The sequence below is a fragment of the Anomaloglossus baeobatrachus genome, chromosome 1 (assembly GCF_048569485.1).
Source record: "Anomaloglossus baeobatrachus isolate aAnoBae1 chromosome 1, aAnoBae1.hap1, whole genome shotgun sequence".
Lineage (NCBI taxonomy): Eukaryota > Metazoa > Chordata > Amphibia > Anura > Aromobatidae > Anomaloglossus > Anomaloglossus baeobatrachus.
The window spans coordinates 477763066-477783272 of NC_134353.1; the positions used below are offsets into that span (position 1 = coordinate 477763066).

The 20207-nt window shown below is 48.8% G+C and overlaps 1 protein-coding gene across 1 annotated transcript in view; it reads left to right on the forward strand.

The window, feature by feature from the left end:
• JAK3 (Janus kinase 3) overlaps positions 1-20207 on the forward strand; it is a 482226-nt gene that overhangs the window by 252520 nt on the left and 209499 nt on the right. Inside the window, exon 14 of the mRNA XM_075314904.1 lies at positions 11197-11330. Coding sequence (XP_075171019.1) covers positions 11197-11330 — 134 coding nt within the window. The remainder of the gene's footprint in view (positions 1-11196; positions 11331-20207) is intronic.

Sequence of the window (20207 nt, forward strand, 5' to 3'; positions counted from 1 at the left end):
ATCTTCCTGACCAAAATCTTTCCACTTGACCAGGTACTAGAGCTTCCGCCTAGAAATACGGGAATCCAAAATCTTCCCCACTACATATTCTAGATCACCCTCAACCAACACAGGATCAGGAGGTGCAGCCATGGGCACTAGAAGTTGAACACATTTTTTCAACAAAGACTTATGAAAGATATTGTGAATCTTGAAAGTCTCTGGAAGAGCCAAATGAAAATAAACAGGATTAATCATCTCCAAAATTTTATAAGGCCCAATAAACCTTGGCTTAAATTTCGGAGAAGAGACTTTCATAGGAACATGTCTGGAGGACAACCAGACCAAGTCCACCACTTTAAACCGGGGACCCAGAGTCCTACGCCGGTTGGCAAACCATTGGGCATTTTCCTGGGAGTGGGACAATTTATCCACCACTTGATCCTAACTTTGCTGCATTTTATCTACTACAGAATCAATACCTGGATAGGGTGAAGCTTCCATCGGCCCCGAAGAAAACCGAGGATGAAACCCGATATTGCAAAAAAAAAGGACACATCAACGTGGCCGAACTAGCCCTATTATTAAAAGAAAACTCAGCCAAAGACAAAAAAGAAACCCAGTCATCCTGATCAGCAGACACAAAACATCTCAAATAGGTTTCTAAAGTCTGGTTTGTCCTCTCAGTCTGTCCATTGGTCTGAGAATCAAACGCAGAGGAGAAAGATAACTCAATTCCCAGCCTTGAACAAAAAGCTCTCCAAAATCTAGACACAAACTGGACTCCTCTGTCGGACACAATGTTCTCAGGAATACCATGCAAACAAACCACCTGACGAAGAAACAAAGGCACCAACTCCGAAGCTGATGGCAACTTAGGCAGTGGCATCAAATTAACCATTTTGGAAAATCTATCACAGATTACCCAAATAACCGTCATCCTCTGAGAAACGGAGATCGGAAATAAAATCCATTGAGATGTGAGTCCATGGTCTCTTAGGCACCAGCAATGGCAATAACAATCCACTAGAATGAGAACAACAAGGCTTGGATCTAAAACAAATCCCACAGGATTGCACAAAACTCCTCACATCACGAGAGAGAAGACCACCAAAAGGACCTACTCACCAAATCCCTGGTGCCAAAAATCCCAGGATGGGTTTTACTTTAGGTCTCCACCTCCTCCATGACTGCTTTTTCACCATTTCTCTGTTTGCCTTAATGGGAATTATTTTGCATGCTTCTTTTTCCATCATTGTGATTCTGGTAAAGATTATGGCGTTGTATATATTTACTTATATGTAAACCTGCTTTATTCCATCTTACAAGCTTTTCCATGCCCTATCCTATGGTGATTGGATTGATATATGTATTTGGGCATTTTTGCATATTGATTTTTACATATTAATGTATTAGCCATTTGTCTTTAGGACTGACACTTATATCTTTGTTGTTTTTTTTTTGTGTTTTTTTGCATGCTATCTGATTATGGTTCATTGGTGTTATTGATTGCAGTACATGGTCTAAAATCTCTGAGGTGGACACTTTTCAGAGGCTTATGCTTTATTATACCAAACCTCTGATGTTTATTGTACTTCATGTTTTTAGATGTTTTTAAACTATGTTGGTGTTTTTCCTACAATAAACTTTTGAATATTTATTGCCATTATTGTTTTGGTGATCTCCTCATTAGCACACCATCCTTTTCTCCTTTTCATTGTTGCTGCTTTCAGGTGTGCATTTGGAGGATCCCATTTATATTGCTTAAAGTGCCCTCTAAAAAATTTTTTTCAAAAAATCCCAGGATGACCAGCTAGCGCAGAACAATGAATTTCAGGCATCACTTTACTCCTCCATTGGTCAGGAACGTACAATCACCCGACAGGACATCTCTCAGGTTTGTTCTCCTGAAATTCCTCAAGAGCTAGTCTTAAATCGAGTGTGATCGCGGAGAGAATCACTCCCTCATGCAGGATCGTAGCAGACTCGGTCACATCAAGAGAATCAGCAAAGAAACTCCAAGAAAGGGCATCCGTCTTATTATTCTTAGTGCCCGGAATATAAGAGACAACTAAATTAAAGCACGTGAAAAACAAGGCCCATCTAGCCTGCCTGGGATTCAACCTTTTGGCAAGATTCCAGATAGATTAAATTCTTATGATCGGTGAGTACAACAGTTTGATGTCTTGCCCCCTCCAGCCAATGTCATCATTCTTCAAAGGCCCACTTTATAGCCAATAATTCCTGATTCCCCATATCATAATTTCATTCCGGCGGTGAAAATTTTCGGGAAAAGAAGGCACATGATCTCATTTTAGAAGTCACAGAGTCTCTTTGAGACAAGACAGCCCCTGCTCCGATCTCTGACGCATCGATCTCCACCTGGAATGGAAGAGACACATCAGGCTGCCGCAAGAGTGGAGCAGAAGTAAACCTTCTTTTAAGCTCCCGAAAAGCCAAGACTGCCTCTGGAGACCAATTCACAACATCAGCTCCCTTTTTGGTCAAATCAGTCAATGGCTTGATAATACTGGAAAAATTGGTTATGAATTTATCATAGAAATTAGCAAAACCCAAAAACTTCTGAAGGGCTTTCAAAGGAGTTGGCTGAAAGAAGTAGGCTGAACCCAATCATGAATGGCCTGGATCTTGACCGGATCCATTTCAATAGATGGGGACAAAATTAACCCCAAAAAAGAAATCTTTTATACGCCAAAAAGACATTTTGATCCCTTAATATATAGCGCACTGTCCCTGAGAACCTGAAATACTGTCCGAACCTGTTCAACGTGAGAATCCCAGTCATCAGAAAAAATCAAAATGTCGTCCAAATAGAAAATCAAAAACTTGTCAACAATGTCTCGGAAAATATCATTCATGAAAGATTGGAAGACGGAAGGGGCATTAGTTAGACCAAAGGGCATCACTAGGAATTCAAAATTCTGCTCAATGCGAATGAGATTATACGCCCCCCCCTAAGATTGAGCCTAGTAAACCAACTAGCAGCCTTCACTCTAGAAAACAAGTCAGAAATCAGAGGCAATGGATACTGATATTTAACTGTCATTTTATTAAGGAGACGATAGTCAATACAGAGTTGCAATGAGCTATCCTTCTTGGCTACAAAAAAAAATACCTGGCACCCAAGGGTGAAGATGACGGTCTGATGTGACCCTTCTGCAATGACTCCTTAATATAAGTCCGCATAGCAACATGTTCAGGTACAGATAAATTAAATACATCCATGAAATCCGCCAAATAGTCAGGGATCTCCTGTGTCTGAGATGAAATAGACAAAACAGGTGTATCATTATGCACACATTGGCAGCCCCAACTAGTCACAAACAAAGATGTCCAATCCAAAGGGAATCCCAGTACCAAAATGTCATGCAAATTATGCAAGACCAAAAACTTACAATCCTCCTGGTGGTCTGGTGCGACCCACATTGTCACCTGGGTCCAAAACTAGGGCTTATTTTCAGCTAAAGGATTAGCATCAATACCCCTCAAAGGAATAGGAGTATGCAAAGGTACCATCGGAAAACCACAATGCCCCAAACTGGAACCTAGTCCAAATGTATTCAGAACAGTAGGCCGTCCGCAAGGAGGGCCAGGCCCCAGAGGATGGGTGGTGTGATGGGCGTCGAAAGAAGGTAGTCCACACAGAGGTATAGTGCAACTGGTTTTTACTCACTGCTGGTAGATGGTAACAGGTTACCCAAGGCCAGCTGGTTTCACCTCCAGGTCCCCTTCATCCCAGTGCCAGTGTAGTAATCTGGTACTTTCTTCCCCTGAACCTGTCTTTGGTAAATGGGTCCCCATGGCGTAGAGCAACTGGGGGTCCCCGTCCGGTGGTTTGTCCCCTTCTGTCCACCTGACGGTAGCATGAACCCTTTTGGGGTTGGAGTCTTTAGTCCTGTCCCCGGTTCTCCCTTTGCTACTGAGTCTTCGGAATCTTTAGGGTCAGCGAGGTCCTTGATGGTCCCCTCGCTGTGCAGGTGTTAACAGGTTGGCTTGAAGCTCTTTCTTGTTCTACAGTCCTGTACCCCATCGGTGCGTAGTTCTGGAAGTATTCCACCATACTCCACCGGCAACTATTCTCCTGGGTACCAGGTTACTGTCAACCCAAGCCAGGACATCACTTTGCTTCGACCTTCACTCTTCTACTGTCAATTCTTAACTGACTACTCTCCACAGTCTGCCCCTCCCACCTGGTCAACTAGTGGACTGAACTGGCTCCACCTCTAGGCGGCCATCCATTGGTCTGACCCTAGCTAAGTACCATTGTATGGGGGATTGTTGGGGAAAAACTGGGATTTCCTGTTTTTGTTGTGTTACCGGCACTGGGTCTCTGCGTCCCTAGGGGGTAGGCCCTGCATCCTTGTGGGGAATGCAGAACCTTGTAGCACCCTGATGGACTCAGGGGCACTACATATGCACAGCAGGAGCCCCCACACAGCCTCCTATGCACAGTAGGAGCACCCACACAGCCTCCTACGCACAGCAAGAGTCCCAAACACAGCCTCCTATATACAGCAGGGGCCACCTCATAGCTTCCCATATACAGCAGGAACCCCACACACAGCCACCTATGCACAGCAGGAGCACTCACACATTCTCCTATGCACAGCAGAAGCCCCACACAGCCTCCTATATAGAACAGCAGACTCCACATAGCCTCCTATATACAGCAGGAGCTCACACAGATTCCATATAGACATATATTTAAATAATAAAGAGATTATACTCACCTAATCCTGATTCCCAGGACCACAGCCTCCATCTCCTTCTATGGTGGCCTGCAGAGGCAGTGTGGCGCCCCTGACCTGGTCAGGCACCACTGAGTACTGCACCCATGCTGGGGACAGTACAAAACAGGTAATCCAGAAGGCTGACTGAGGTGTGACTACACAGGCGCATAGTGATCAGGTCTCACACATTTACCTTTGAGAGGACCCCTGGGGATCCCAGGAGGGGGCGAAGCCTCCATCTCCACTCGAGGGGTGTGGTAGAGAGCCTGGTTGCTAGGTGACGTAGGCAAGAACAGGAGAGGAGGGAAGAGTGAGCCGAGACAGTTGAGTGGTGAAGTTCAGGGAGGGCAGAAGCAGACCCTGTAGCTCTACACAATTCTGACTACGTACGCGCAGTGACTACCGACGGGGGAGAACGGTCACCTGGGAGTGCTGCCCGAAATCCACACACGGCTAAAGAGAGAGCAACGGAGTGGAAAGTAAGGAGACTGTCAGGGAGATACCAGGCCCAAACGGGTAGCAGGTCCCAGTGCAGGGATAGATCCACCTTTCCTTTGCCAAACCTGCATGAGGGGGCACTTTACACCCCCAAGACAACACCACAGAGTCCGCAGCCACGTAGCAAAGTGAGGGCCCATAGCTCACAGGAGGCAAGCAGCCGGAGTGACCTGGTCCAGGCTACAAGCAAACGGGCCAAAAAGAAGGGGAGAGAGGCACCAGCAACTTCCCTGGGCGACCCCAGCAGGGCTTCAAGCAGGGGTTACCCCAAAACACAACGGGCTAAGGAAGGCGAGTTGGTAGCCACCCTCATAAGTCAGCCTGAAGGACACCTGGTTCCAGCCTGGTTCATCCCAGCTACGCCCGGGTTACTCACCCTGCCACCATCAGTGAGTAAAATCCCTGAAAGACATCCTGCTTGTGTGTGTGAGTCATTCTGCGACTTGTAGTTCCACACACCTACACGGGACCCTGGGGCATGCCTCACTCTCAGGAGGCTATTACAACTGACTGCACCTACTATCAGCCCCAGGCACCCCTAACCTGCAGTGGCGGTCTCCACTGACCGCAATTCTGAGAGTGGCGTCACGACAATCAAAATAGAGGATTTCCTACCTGTGACAAGATCCAGCCGCGTGGAGTCCCTGAAGGTAATGCACCGCTGCACCGACACCGAACCTCGGGGCCCCACAGCAGCACGATGCAATGACATCACCGTGCTGCCCTCATTTGCACTCCATCTCCTTAGCCACAGGCCTGTAGCCGTCTGCGGCTTAGGTGATGGGCAGTGACAGAGAAATGGGGCAAGGATTGAACTGTATCGGGGTCAACATGACTCCGACAGAGTTCAATGCAGCAGTCGCAGAAGATTAGGGGCTCTGGGCAAGAAGTTTGGGGCTGGAGCCCAGCAATCCCCTTGCCAGTGGGTCCCCTTTATATCTGTGTCGCCCCTGTATTAGTCAGGGCATCACAGGGTACTGCACGCTCTTTATCTCTAGTGCAGGACTCAACCCCCCATTGTTCTGGGTTCCCAATCTATAGTACTGCCTCCATCAGCATCCAAAATCCCAATCACACCTTACACCACACCCTGTCAGACACACCAGTGGGCTGCTGAGCAGGAATAGGACTGCCCACCTAGGGGTCAGACAGACTGGTGAGAGGTAACAGATTAGTCGGCTCCAAGGGAACAAAGGGGGAGGAAGTAAGGAAGAGAACAGAGTAGCCCTCGAGCAGTGAGGAGCTAGGGGGAGTGTGTGGCTCCTGGGGAGTAAAAGGTTGGGTTGCAGACGGTGGTCTGGACCCGGAGGAGTCGGAGACCCGATCGTGGGATATTGGGACTGGGTGCCTGGACCTAGTTTTGGAGGACGTTCAGCAGCTCGAGTTCAATAGTCCGGGAACGAAAGCACGGCGGGGTACTGGACCCTAGGTCGGGGAGTAGCTTCAAGCAACCCGGCAATTAACCTGCGGAGTATAGTGACTTTATGGACTGTCCCCACGAAGCTTAGAGATCAGGGGCACTAGCGCAATGAGGGGGATAGGGCTTTCCAGCCCATGCAACCCACAGAAATCCCAAGCGTGAGCCCTTGAGAGCACAGCTCCACTACAGACAGTAGGGAGCGAAGCCTGGACAGCTTCATGCCAACGGGCCAACAGAACACTTCAAATTTGTGCACGGAGGCAGGCTCTGGACCATCAGGCAGTACTGTAGGGGACGGATACCTGGACGGGCTCCCCCAAGAAGGCAGCGGCATCCAGAGACTTGGTTTACCTTGTTGTCAGAGTCTGCTTTTCATCACCGACACTGTCTAAGTGAGTACATGGTCATCCCCTGCTACCGCCTAGCCCTGCGCTCCCCTGCACCCTGCAAGCCAGAGTCCCTGGGCCTCCCCTACCCGTGGAGGGAATGTCATCTGGCTGTCCCACTCCATCTCCACGTGTGGCGTCACGAACTATTATCCCCTGTAAATGAGTCGCCCACCACAGCGCTGCAGCGGGACACTGCAGGTACTTCTCTGTAGGGACCCTTCTGGCAACAGGTATGTCAGGTTGACTTTCATAGGAGTCGTGACGCCACTCTTGGTTTTGCAGTAAGGGTGATAGGGGACCGCCACTGCAGTTTAACGAGCGTCTGGGGCTGATGGTACTTGCAGTTAGATGGTGTGGCCTCCCGAGAGTGAGGCTGGCCCCAAGGGCTCGGGTGTATGTGTGTGGAACCACAGGTCGCAGAATAACTCAGTCGCAGTCCAGAAATGTCTTTTAACTGTTTACTCACTTGCTTGTGGTAGAGTGAGGCAACCCAGGCGATGCTGAGATGGACCAGAGAGAACCAGGTATCCTTCAGGCTGGTATAGGGGTGACTGTAAGCTCGCCTTCCTAGCACTTCTTGTTTCGGATAACCCCCAACTTGAAGTATATGGGATTCATCCAGGGAAGTCGAATCTGCCTTTTCTACCCTTTCTGGCCCGTTTGCTGGCAGCGTGGACCAAGTAAAGATGGCTTCTTGCCCTATCTCACTTATGGGCCCCCTCATTGCTGCTGATGCTGCGGACTCTGTGTTGTTGGTGAGACACTTGGAGTGCCCTCACTGGCAGGTTTAGTAGGTAGTTAAACTTGAGCCTACTTCGGGAACCTGTTTACCCTGTGTGCCTGGTCTACCAGGAGTCCCCGTACTCAATCACCCCGCTTCTTCCTGAGGGGTCTTTCAGGTTGACTGTGTGGCAACCGAACTTCCCCGCAAACAGCCACTACACCTGCAGGGTCTGACTAGCGTGTCTGCGTGCCCGCTTCCGCTTCAGACTTGGCTTGTGTGTCCTCCTCCACCACTTCTCTCCGACTCACTACCACTGCATCACTAGCTTCCAGCTTCTCCACCCACCACTAGCTGTGATGGGTAGGCCACGCCCCCTCCTGGGTCTGTCCAGGGGTCCCCTCTAAGATGTGTGTGAGACCTGGTCACTATGTGTCTGTGCGTACACACCCTACTCAGCCTTCCTTTGGGATTACCTGATTGTACTCACCCAGCATGGGTGCAGTACTCAGTGGTGCCTGACCGGGTCAGGGGCGCCACATAAATACCCCCCTTTTCATTTGAAGTGGCCGTAAGCCCCCGGGTCCGGAGACCCTTGAGCCACAGCAGCAGCCACCCCCGGATCCGAGCGGTTCGACCGCTGCAGGGGCGGCACATATCCGGTTCAGACGCCTACTGGGGCAATGACCGGTGTCTCAGTGCGCCAGACTGATGTTGGATAGATGATAGTAATACAAAGAGATATCAGATAGATAAATAGATAGATAGACAGACAGATAGAGGTAATAGACAGACAGCAGACTGATTGATTGATAGATAATAGACAAATAGGATAGATGGATAGATTAATAAATAGATGATAGTCAATAGACAGACAGAGAAAAAGGAGCCAGCACGATCTGAAATTGGCATGCATCATATAAAAAGTGAAAATCCACAGATTTATTCCAACTGTACTATAATAAAAAAATTTCAGATCGTGCTGGCTCCTTTTTCTCTGTTATGACTGTAGTTATGCTACAATTTCTGGTGACTGACCATCACCATACCATGCACGCCTGATTTTGGTTTGCAATGTATTCCTCCTGTTGGTAGCTGTTCAGATTCAGTTACCTCACCCCTTTCCACAGGCAGTGCTAATTAAGCACCACACTTGGATCTGGTCCGCCTTTATCAATGGTTGCTGTCTGGCACTGGGAGGGTCAGTTCTGATATAGTCCTGGTATGTGTAGAGATTGCTCCACATGCTGGGACCTGGGCTGGCCTCTATCCACAATTGCCTCTTTTGCAACATAGAAGCGGTTATATATACAGGTTACAGGTATGTGTTCTCCATTATGGTTCTGCTTTTAACTTTATCTAGGAGGCCGCATGGCACATGAAATACAGAATATAGAGTAGGACCCCCCTATTGAGATTTGCCGCGACGTTGGCAGGGGTGGCTCAAAGAATTGATCAATTATTTGCTAAAAATCTCATTTATATTACAGTACAGTTGGAATAAATCTGTGAATTTGCACTTTTTATATGATGCATGCCATTTTCAGATCGTGCTGGCTCCCCTCTCTCTAATAGACAGACAGATAATAGACAGGCAGAGACAAATAGATAGATAGAATGGATGTATAGACAAACAGTCAGACAGACAGCTAGATATTGCACACTATACAGGACGCAAACATATCTTATACATAACACATTACAGATATGACACACACCACATTATGTTCACTTATATAGGAGCCTTCTTTCCTTCCCAGCCTCCAGTTCAGTAGGTATTTCCAGCAGCTTTTCCAGCCACAGCAGTGCAGGCGCCCCTCCCCTCTCTCTCTGGTGAAGATGGGAGAAGAAAAGATGCAGAGCCCAGAGGAGGGGAGGGCACCCTTTGCTGGAACCTGTGCAGAGCGGGAGCAGCAAATGAAAGTGAATTGCTGTCTCGGTCTCCCTGTGGCTGCGGTGCCCCCTCTGCATTCTGCCTGCCGGCACCCTGACCGCACATAGCTAAAGCCGGTCATGGTGCCCGATGTCGGACCCCTGCCGATCATACATTGAATACCTATCGTGAGAGTAAGCCATCAATGTTAAATTAGTGGATATCCTCTTTAAGAGCAGATCTGTGCCCAGCCCCTAAAACGGACATCATTTAATTTCAGAGTGGGGACAGAGATTGTGCCATACCATTTGAGTATCCTAGCATGCACTGGGAAGTCTCAAACAAATTGTCATTGAAACTGAAGTAGCTAAAAAAATAATAAAGCACTTAGATTAGGAGGTAGCTGAAGGGATTTTTAAATTAAAGTGTATTAGAAAAGGTATTAGGTATTAAATTAAAAATCAATGTTAGTTTCGGACCACCCTTTCAATAAATGTTAAACGCACCAGAATTCTGCCTTTATCTGAAAATGTTTTTTCGGTGTATGTTAGTAAGTTTTCCTCATTGCCTTTTCTTGCCTATCACAGCATGGACTCCCTTCTACTTCTCCTCTCTTTCCCCCAGCAGTATCATTTTTGCCAGTGAGCATAGCAGAGCTCTTTCCCATAGCAGTCACAGACCACTGCTGCCAGCTCTTCCTAAGGCCTCTTCCACACGTCCGTGAAAATCACGCACGTTTTTCACGGACGTGTCAAAGGTGCATATTTCCCTCCGTGTGCTGTGCTTATGGCACATGTGTGTTCTCCGTGTGCTATCCGGGATAACACATGGAGAACAGGATCTTTCGGCTCACCTGTCCCTAGTGTTGCTGTCCGTGGTGCTGATCTACGGTCTCCCGCCCTGCCGACTCCCCGCTGGTGCTGCTCCTGGCCCGCAGTGGAGTGAATATTCATGAGCATAATGAGCAGGGGTCGGAAGCAAGTGACAGCAGCGGCAGAGACAGCAGCGCTGGAGAAGGTGAGTGTAGAAATTACTTTTATTTCACAGGCATGTGTGTTTCCGTGCGGTCCGTGTGCAGTCCGTGTGACACCCATGATGCCGGAGAAAAATTGACATGTCTACATATGGAGCACACGGGCACATGTATGCTCCACATGGACACACAGTCCATGGCAAAACATGCACGTGAGCGCAGACCCATTGATTTTAATGGGTCTACATGTGCCTGTGTCTCCAGCACGTGAGGAAACGGACCAAACACGTACCGGAGAGACGGACCTGTGAAGGAGGCCTAAAGCAGAGCCACCCATAGACACGACAAGGGTAATCTGGCCATGTGCAAAGTATAAATATGTGTGCTAATACAACTTATTCTTCCTTTTATTTTGCAGGGGTTATTTTGAGGGCTTAAAAGCAATTGTTTTAATATAGTGTTATGGTTAATAAGGTACAATATTTTTAACATACAATAGAATGGTTGTCCTAGAAAATATTAGTATTGTAATTTGATGGACCACAGTTTTGCAACTCAAAATGACATTTTTGTATATGTATTATTTTTTTAGTTGTTATGGTTCAGGAATTTGCCTCTCTGGGTGCATTGGATCTTTATCTGAAGCGAAGGCAACAGAGAGGCCCTATACCTATCAGTTGGAAGCTAGAAGTGGTCAAGCAACTCGCATATGCTCTCTGCTACATGGTAAGAGTCTGACACCCAATATACGTGTGCCTGTGACATATATCTCTACATATCTATAGATATATACACACACACTCATCAACATTGAAATTGCAGTATAAAGAAGGAAAACGTGGAATTACTTAACTTATAGTCATGTTACTGATATGCAAATAATGAAAAACTGGAAACCAAATTTTCAAACCATCACACTTTTTTCAGTATCTAATCTGAGTGCTGCGTGCAGAAATACTCAGACTTTCACACCTTGGCCTGGTATCAATGAGGTTATTAATGGTTGTCTGAGGAATTCTGCAAGCTGAATACAATTGAGCACACAAATCATCAAGGTCCATTGTTGTCAGCTCCCTTTGCAATAGCTGACCAATGACATCTTAGGTTTGCTTGTTGGGAATAAAGTCCACAGATGCTGCAGACATCTAAAGCTATTGTGGTGCAGAGCAAGACAGCAATGTAAGTGTGGTGCCCCTGTGTCTTCAGGTGCCACAGGGTACTGCACCTCATCTGGGGTGCAGTATTCATCTCGGATACAGAGGAGGTCATCACCAGTAAAAAAAAAACCCACGACAATCCACCACAAAACACAGTTAGTTGCCCTCTAACCAGGACTGGGCTAGGGTAGAGACTTGGGGGTGGCCATCACTAATATAGTGGACCCTCTGCTCACTAGTTTAAGAACCAAGGGGGGAGGAGCTTGACACGGGAAGTAAGGCGACATACACATAGCCATTGAGTCAGTCATCAGCCAGTGATGGACAAGGAACAAGTGAGACATGTGTAATAACCTGCAGGTAACGGGATACGCAAGGACTGCACGGAACCACGGGGGTAAATCAATGCAAATTTAATAACATATTGCACAACACAGGTGGAGGAATAGTGCGGGAACGGAGGGAGAGAAAAGCGGGAATGTGCACAGCAGTAGATATAATGTAATATACATACAACCACTTTGAATAGCTTGTCAAGGGTGGGAAGCCTCAGATTGTACTCCCAAAAGCAAAACACAAAAATCCTTATTAAGCAAAAAAAACGCAGGGTCCTTGTTACCTTCCTTGCATAACACAGTGCAGAGTCCTTGTTATCTTACTTGTATAACACAGTGCAAAGTCTTTTCCTATCTGTCCCTAACTAAAAGTAGTGTGCACACTTAACTGCAGGTTTCAGCGTGGGGTACCTCGTCACCGTTGGGGCCCGTATTCTGCCGGCAGACACCTCTAAAGTTCAGTCTTTGTCCCGTCTCTGTAATTTGCCCGTGCTGTCTGGCTCCTCGCTCCACATCCAGCCTTTCTTGGATCTGTGTCTTGGGGAGATGTCACGCAGCACTCAGGTACTTGGACCTTGTTCAGCAGGGCAGAATGCAGCCTTGCCTTCTTCAGCACGTCCAAACACACACTTCTCTGCATAAAACAGCTACCAAACCAAAACCAGCTCCTCCTCACATCCTGTTCAGGACTGTACCAAGTAAATCAAGCAACAGGGGGTTTGTGCCCGCTGTGCTTTGTTTTGACAGCAGGTGGCAGCATAACAAGGAAAAGTCCACAGTCTTCTAACCTATATATGTAAATGTTAACAGGTCTTACATTTCCCCCCCTCTTTAACCTCGGCCGTCCCGGTCGATACTCTCCTGAGGCACTCTGCACAGGGGCACACGGTGGCAACTCCTGCCCTGCTTCACAACCTGTTGCTTGGGAGCCAATGTCTTAAAACAGGATCCAGTGGCAGAACACACAAATTCATCTGCCAAGTACCGATCAGGGGGAATACCAGCATTAGCCCGCTCAGTCCGGTGTGGTACTACGGCTATGTCACCAGATGTCGGCGCCGTATCAGGGAGTACAGTATTCGCGTCCCCATCTCTGGCGATTAGTGACTCCTGCTCTGCAGGGGTGGCACCTGTGTCTTGAATGGATGGGGGCGTGGATCTCTCCCAGTCTGCTGGGTTGGCCGGGGCCCGCCACCATTCTTCATCGTCAGAGCCCTCTTGGAGGGTAACAGGAACGGGCACGGGCATCGTCTTCGAGGTACTTTGTCTGGTCCTGTCTTCTGAATAGCAGGGCCTCAGCATATTACGATGCAGGATGAGGGTGTTGCCTCTTCGCTCACCTCTCACTTCGTATACTGATCCGTGGGGCGAGATTCTTCTGATCACAATGTACGGCTCTGTTTTCCAGCGCTCGCTCAACTTGTTTCTCGGGTGCTTCTCTGCAACTAGTACTCGGTCTCCTGGCAAGAACGGGGTTTCACACACAGGTTTCCGCTGTGGATGTGTCTTTTCTTGCAGTCGCTTGGTGACAATTCGATGGATAGTCTCCAGCCGTCGACGGTGACAGTCAACCCAGGAACCCACACTCTGACCTTCACTGATCTCGGGGGGAGCCAGGTTGAGCTCTTCTATGCCTCTTCCGGCTCTTCCAAACAGTAGCACGTACGGGGTGTACCCAGTGGTGGAGTGGACATGATTATTGTACGCCCACACGAGTTCTGCGAGATAGCCGGGCCAGTGATTGTTACGATCATCCTCTAACGTGCGTAGCATTTGTAGGAGGGTCCGGTTAAATCTCTCGCAGGCTCCGTTGCCCTGTGGATGATAAGGCGTAGTCCTTGACTTCTGCATTCCGTAAATCCTTTGCAGCTCTCTCATGACACCGCCCTGAAAGCAAGTCCCTTGGTCGGAATGTATTCTTTTGGGGCAGCCGTACACCCGGATAAAGTCATCACTGATGGCTCGAGCAGCTGATTCAGTCGTCTGATCTCTGGTGGGCGTCACCACCGCAAATTTGGAGAAGTGATCTGTCATCACAAGGCAGAACTGATAGCCCCGGTGGGAGTGGCCAATCTTCAGATAATCGATCATGAGTACTTCCAATGGCTCTTTGGTTGCAATAGTCTGTACTGGTGCTCGCTGTGGGGGAGCTTTACTTAACTCACAGGAACGGCACAGTTTACAGGCCTTCTCTACTGCCCGAAGCATCTGAGGACAGTATACTATTCTTTGCAACCACTGGTAAGTCTTGTCCGGTCCGAAATGGGCTCCCTTCTCATGCGCCTCTCGGGCCAATGGTACTGCCATCTTCTGGGGTATCACTACTTGCCACCGCACTTCCAACTCTGTAGCTAGGTGCACCTTCCGATACAGCATCCCTTCTTGCACCGACAGCTTATCCCACTGGCTGAGAATCTGGAGGGCCACGTGCGACAGCGTGGCCCGTATTTCCTTTCTAGGCTTGCGCTGCTGGATCACCCACTCTTTCACTTGAAGCAGTTCTGGGTCAGATGACTGGATTTTCACCCATTCCTCTTTGGTTTGGCCAAGCAGGCGTGATGTCGTGCCCGACGTAATTTCCAGCATACGAGCCTCTACCAATTGAGCGGTGAATTTACTGAAGTCCGGAATTTCGTCTTCCTCCAACTGTTCATCTCTCTCCCCCACTGGGGCTTCGGTGGTAACACGAGAAAGGGCATCCGCATTCTGATTTTCATGCTTGGAGCGGTACTGCACATCATAATTGTATCTGGAGAGTCGTGCCAGCCACCTCTGTTCCATTGCTCCCAGTTTGGCGGTGGAGATGTGAGCCAGGGGATTATTATCCGTATAGACTTCAATTTGGGCTCCCGTGAGATATTCCGAGAACCTTTCGGTTATTGCCCATACTAGTGCCAGTAACTCCAGCCGAAAGGAACTGTAATTCTTGGGGTTGCGCTCGGCTTCCCGTAACGTCCGACTTCCATATGCAATCACCCGTTCAGTACCATTCTGTACCTGGGCCAGTACTGCACCCAGGCCGTAGAGGCTTGCGTCTGTATACAACCGAAAAGGGAGGTTATAGTCTGCATAGGCAAGCACAGGGGCGCTAACCAAGGCCTCTTTCAATCAGTGTAAGGCTTCTGCTTGTCTTGGTCCCCAGCAAATTTTCTGTGCTTTTGGTCCTTTCGCAGTCCCTCGGAGCAATTCGTGCAAAGGTTCTGCCTCCTTCACGAAATCTTTGATAAAGCGACGGTAATATCCGGCTAGCCCCAGGAAAGCTCGAACCTCCCGCACTGTGCTGGGTGTGGGCCATTGTAGCACTGCTCTCACTTTCCCATCGGAGGGCTGTACGCCGGCTTCTGACACCTTGTGTCCGAGATATTCAATCTCTTCCTGAAAGATCCGGCATTTTTTTGGTTTCAGTTTAAGCCCATGGGCCCGTAACCGCTGAAACACTTGACCCAGGTTTTCTAGATGTTTTTCGAAGGTTGCAGAATACACTACTATGTCATCCAGGTAAATCAACGTGGCCTCGAAGTTCATGTCTCCAAGGCAACTTTCCATGAGGCGCTGAAAAGTTCCTGGGGCATTATTTAGTCCAAACGGCATGCGATTGAACTCGAAGAGTCCCGTGGGTACAATAAATGCGGTCTTGGCCTTGTCTTTCTCTGCCACAGGGACCTGCCAATATCCGCTGGCCAGATCAAGGGAGGAGAAGTAACGTGCCTTTCCCAGCGCCGACAGGGACTCCTCTATCCGGGGCTGAGGGTAGGAATCAAGAACCGTGCATCCATTAAGCTTGCGGTAGTCCACACAGAAGCGGGTAGACCCATCCTTTTTCTTGACCAGCACGATTGGGGCAGCCCATGGACTCTGACTTTCTCTTACCACCCCGCTCTTCAGCATCTGCGCCAAGAGCTCTTTCACCTCTTGGTAGTACTTTGGGGGTATTTGTCTGTACCTTTCCCTGATCGGTGGGGCATCTCCCGTGGGTATTTCATGCTGGATCTTGTCAATACAGCCAAAATGTTCTGCGTGACGGGAGAACGTGGCTTGATTCTCCCAAATAAAGTCTTCTATGGCTTGGGCTTGCTCCGAAGTGAAGGGGCTCCGGTCCACTCCCTTCTGCCCTAAGATGACGCGACTATTCCACTGATCAGTGGGTTTCTCTTTTCTTTCCATAGAAACAGCCCAAGTCCAGGCTTCCCCTGCCATGGGCTGCAATTCAATCGATTCTGCGGTCGCCACCTCTTCAGGCGCCAGGTAGACATGGGCCAGAACAACTCCCGAGGTCAAGGTGTAGGCCTGTTCACCGGTGTTCACGCAACGGAAAGGGACTCTTCCATTTCTTACTGTTGCTAAAGTGCGAGCCACCAACGGTTCATCTCCGTTCTCTTCACCACGGTAAGGCTCCACCAACACCTCCATCCCCTCGAGTGTACGGTGGGCTCCGACTGGCAAGGTGAGGCCTGTCTCACGATTTGGAGGTAGAGTAATTGTTGTCTGTCTTGGGACTCGAACCCTCCCCACCGGGTAGCGGCTCCCACCATTCCTCCACAGTCCTCGGGCACGGATAAGGTGTTGGAAGACCTTTTGGGCGGGCCTGTTAGCAACTGTCGTTTTCCAGTAATCACAGCCCCCCTTGTTGAAGAGCAACTGGTCTAATTCTTTCAGGACGTTCATACCCACGATAGCCGGCACCTCTCTGTCGTACCGGCCCTCCGTTAACACAATCCCTTTTTTGCCTAAGTTCTGGCCACATGCACGTATGTTCATCCACACGACTCCTACAACCGGAATGGGAAGATTGTTTGCAGCCCTCAGTTTGATATGTGCCCCTTTGTCAATGGATACAGTTTGTCCAAAATGTTGGTAGAAGAACTGTTCTGGCATGGTGGTCACTTGGGACCCAGTATCCATCAAGCATCTTACTTCTTTCCCTTCAAATTCGGCCATGATCGTCGGCGTGCTGGCTGCTATATCTTCAGGGCATTGGTTTTCTCTAAGCTCAGTTGGTCTCCCCGCCATGTGCCCATCCATGGAGGGAGGCACTAGTTTAACGGCGGTCTTTCTTGAGAAGTCTTCCTCTCCGGACAGTGTCGGAATAAATGGTTCTGATTTCCACAGTTCCAACACTGGTAGTCTCCAGCGGGTCTCGATCGTCTCTGCTCGATCTGTCCCCTCTCTTCTTGATAGGTATGCGTGCGGGTATTTGGCCGCGGTGCTGTCGTTCTTACTTCTGACGCCGGGGCTTGCATATTCTTCAGCAACTCTTGTAGAGCAGTAACCGTCTCTTGTAACTGATCCACTTTAGCCTCAAGTTGGCTCGGTTCTCGGTTTTTCTCACCCGGGACTATCTTATGCATACAAACTTCTCCCCAGGCGTTCTGCGGGTCGCAGTTTTCAGTTTGTGCGCGGGAGACTGCTTCTTCCAGTATCTCCTGGAAAGTTAGTTTTTTTTCTACCCTGAGCCGTTCACGGAGGGCACCTTTGATCTTGGGGTTATGTAACCCACGGAGGAATTGATCTCGTAGGGTACGGTCAGCATAACCGGGGGTTTGTGCTAGCTCTGGCTCTGCTGTAAGCATTTGTCTCATTATTCTCTGGAGTGCATTTGCATACTGTGGCAGACCTTCTTCTTCACCCTGCAGCCTGTAGAACAGTTGCGCCTGTAAATGTCCTGCTTCTGGTTTCCCGCCATACACTCTCTCAAGAATCTTCACCACCTGCTCTAACGTCTTTCGTTCACTCTCAGGGCGCAATAAAATAGTCTCTTGAGCATGGCCTTCAAGGGCAATCAACAATATCTCCCCTTGATTTTCTGCAGTCACTCCTGCTACTCTCAACATGCCCCTTACTCTCTGCGCCCAGTCATGGAGAGGTACATTGCTGCCAGTAAATTTTGGTATATGGGTCAGCATAGCCCCCAGGGACAGCTGCCTTGCTGGTATTCCCCCATCAGGTTGTATTAGAACACCTCCATCAGCGACACCACCCTGTCCGTCCATTGTTCCGTACCAGCCTGCGTATCCTGCCGACTACGCCAAATGTAATAACCTGCAGGTAACGGGATACGCAAGGACTGCACGGAACCACGGGGGTAAATCAATGCAAATTTAATAACATATTGCACAACACAGGTGGAGGAATAGTGCGGGAACGGAGGGAGAGAAAAGCGGGAATGTGCACAGCAGTAGATATAATGTAATATACATACAACCACTTTGAATAGCTTGTCAAGGGTGGGAAGCCTCAGATTGTACTCCCAAAAGCAAAACACAAAAATCCTTATTAAGCAAAAAAAACGCAGGGTCCTTGTTACCTTACTTGCATAACACAGTGCAGAGTCTTTTCCTATCTGTCCCTAACTAAAAGTAGTGTGCACACTTAACTGCAGGTTTCAGCGTGGGGTACCTCGTCACCGTTGGGGCCCGTATTCTGCCGGCAGACACCTCTAAAGTTCAGTCTTTGTCCCGTCTCTGTAATTTGCCCTTGCTGTCTGGCTCCTCGCTCCATATCCAGCCTTTCTTGGATCTGTGTCTTGGGGAGATGTCACGCAGCACTCAGGTACTTGGACCTTGTTCAGCAGGGCAGAATGCAGCCTTGCCTTCTTCAGCACGTCCGAACACACACTTCTCTGCATAAAACAGCTACCAAACCAAAACCAGCTCCTCCTCACATCCTGTTCAGGACTGTACCAAGTAAATCAAGCAACAGGGGGTTTGTGCCCGCTGTTCTTTGTTTTGACAGCAGGTGGCAGCATAACAAGGAAAAGTCCACAGTCTTCTAACCTATATATGTAAATGTTAACAGGTCTTACACATGGAAGACATGGTTGCTGAGGAGAGTGCTACAATATAGCTTCCTCAGGACCGGGGCGCACAGAGAACAGGGTGCGGAGCCCTAGGCTGGTTGGCTGTGCACGTCCCGCCTGCAGAATCTGCCGGGCAGAGGATTCCAAGTCTTCTGGCTCACACAAAGTGCCCGGGGCACAGCAGCATAGCAGCATATAGAGCCAGGGGTCGTGACCAAAAGGATAGCACCAACTACGGACTCGCGCCGCCTACTATACGGGACAGGATTGGAGCCAATCCAAGGACTCAGGTCCCAGTGTAGCTTCAAGCCGCAGGGACTCACACTAAACAGCGAAGGAAGGAAGGACTCACAGAGAAACCCACCGGTTCTGATCTCCGAACTATCCGGGATCGGCTTGAGCCCATGACAGCGGGGACTGGCAGTCTAAAGGCAGCGACATATCAGTGAGTAAAGTACTTTGATTGCAACCCCTGTCTCGCTCCCTTTCTTCACCGCCTCCAACCCTGTGTTCCTTTAATATAGTGGACTACGACTCCCAACATCCTCCCTGGGCCCTGAGCTCTGCCTGTGGAGAGCTATACTATCTGAGCTGCGTTATCATCCGCCCCAGAGAAGACCTCCCACAGCGGTGGCAAAAACGTGGCCGCACACCACAGGTGGCGTCACGAATAACTACAACCCCTATCCTCATCATTTCCCTCCCCTCTGTCTGGATGTGGATGGCTGTCTGGCCATCCATCCAGACAGCCATCCAGACAGAGCACATTTCCATCAGGCGCCCGCAGCCACCTGACTGCTTATACCCCACTGGGACATACAATCCCCTGCTGCTCCTTAGTGGATTACTGTGTATACCACAATACCTTTGAATCCCAAAAAAATGTTTCTTAAAGCGATATTGCATATTAACCCTGGCTTTGACATAGTGTATCTTCACATACAGGTGCTGTATGATACTTTTGATCAACGCTAGCCCCCTGGATGGCTTCATCTAACCTTATACACACCTTATATCAGACACAGCTTGCCATTCTGTGAATTTCTTCAACCTTGGCCTTGAAGACCAAGTGGTCAATGCCAAGATAAAGCTGTTGGTGTACAGGTTTTTCTCAGCACTCGGGCTCATTTATAATGATGCAAACAAATTATCTTTAGCGCAGTCTAAAATATGTTGACTCTAACGGGAATTAGCCTGCAGAGAATTATTGTACCGAATTCCAGCGCTTGTCCATGAACACTGAGTGGAATGACCCTCAAAAGCTATTTTTTTCAGAGTGTATCTGAGAGGGTTATGGAGGCGTTGGTAACATATA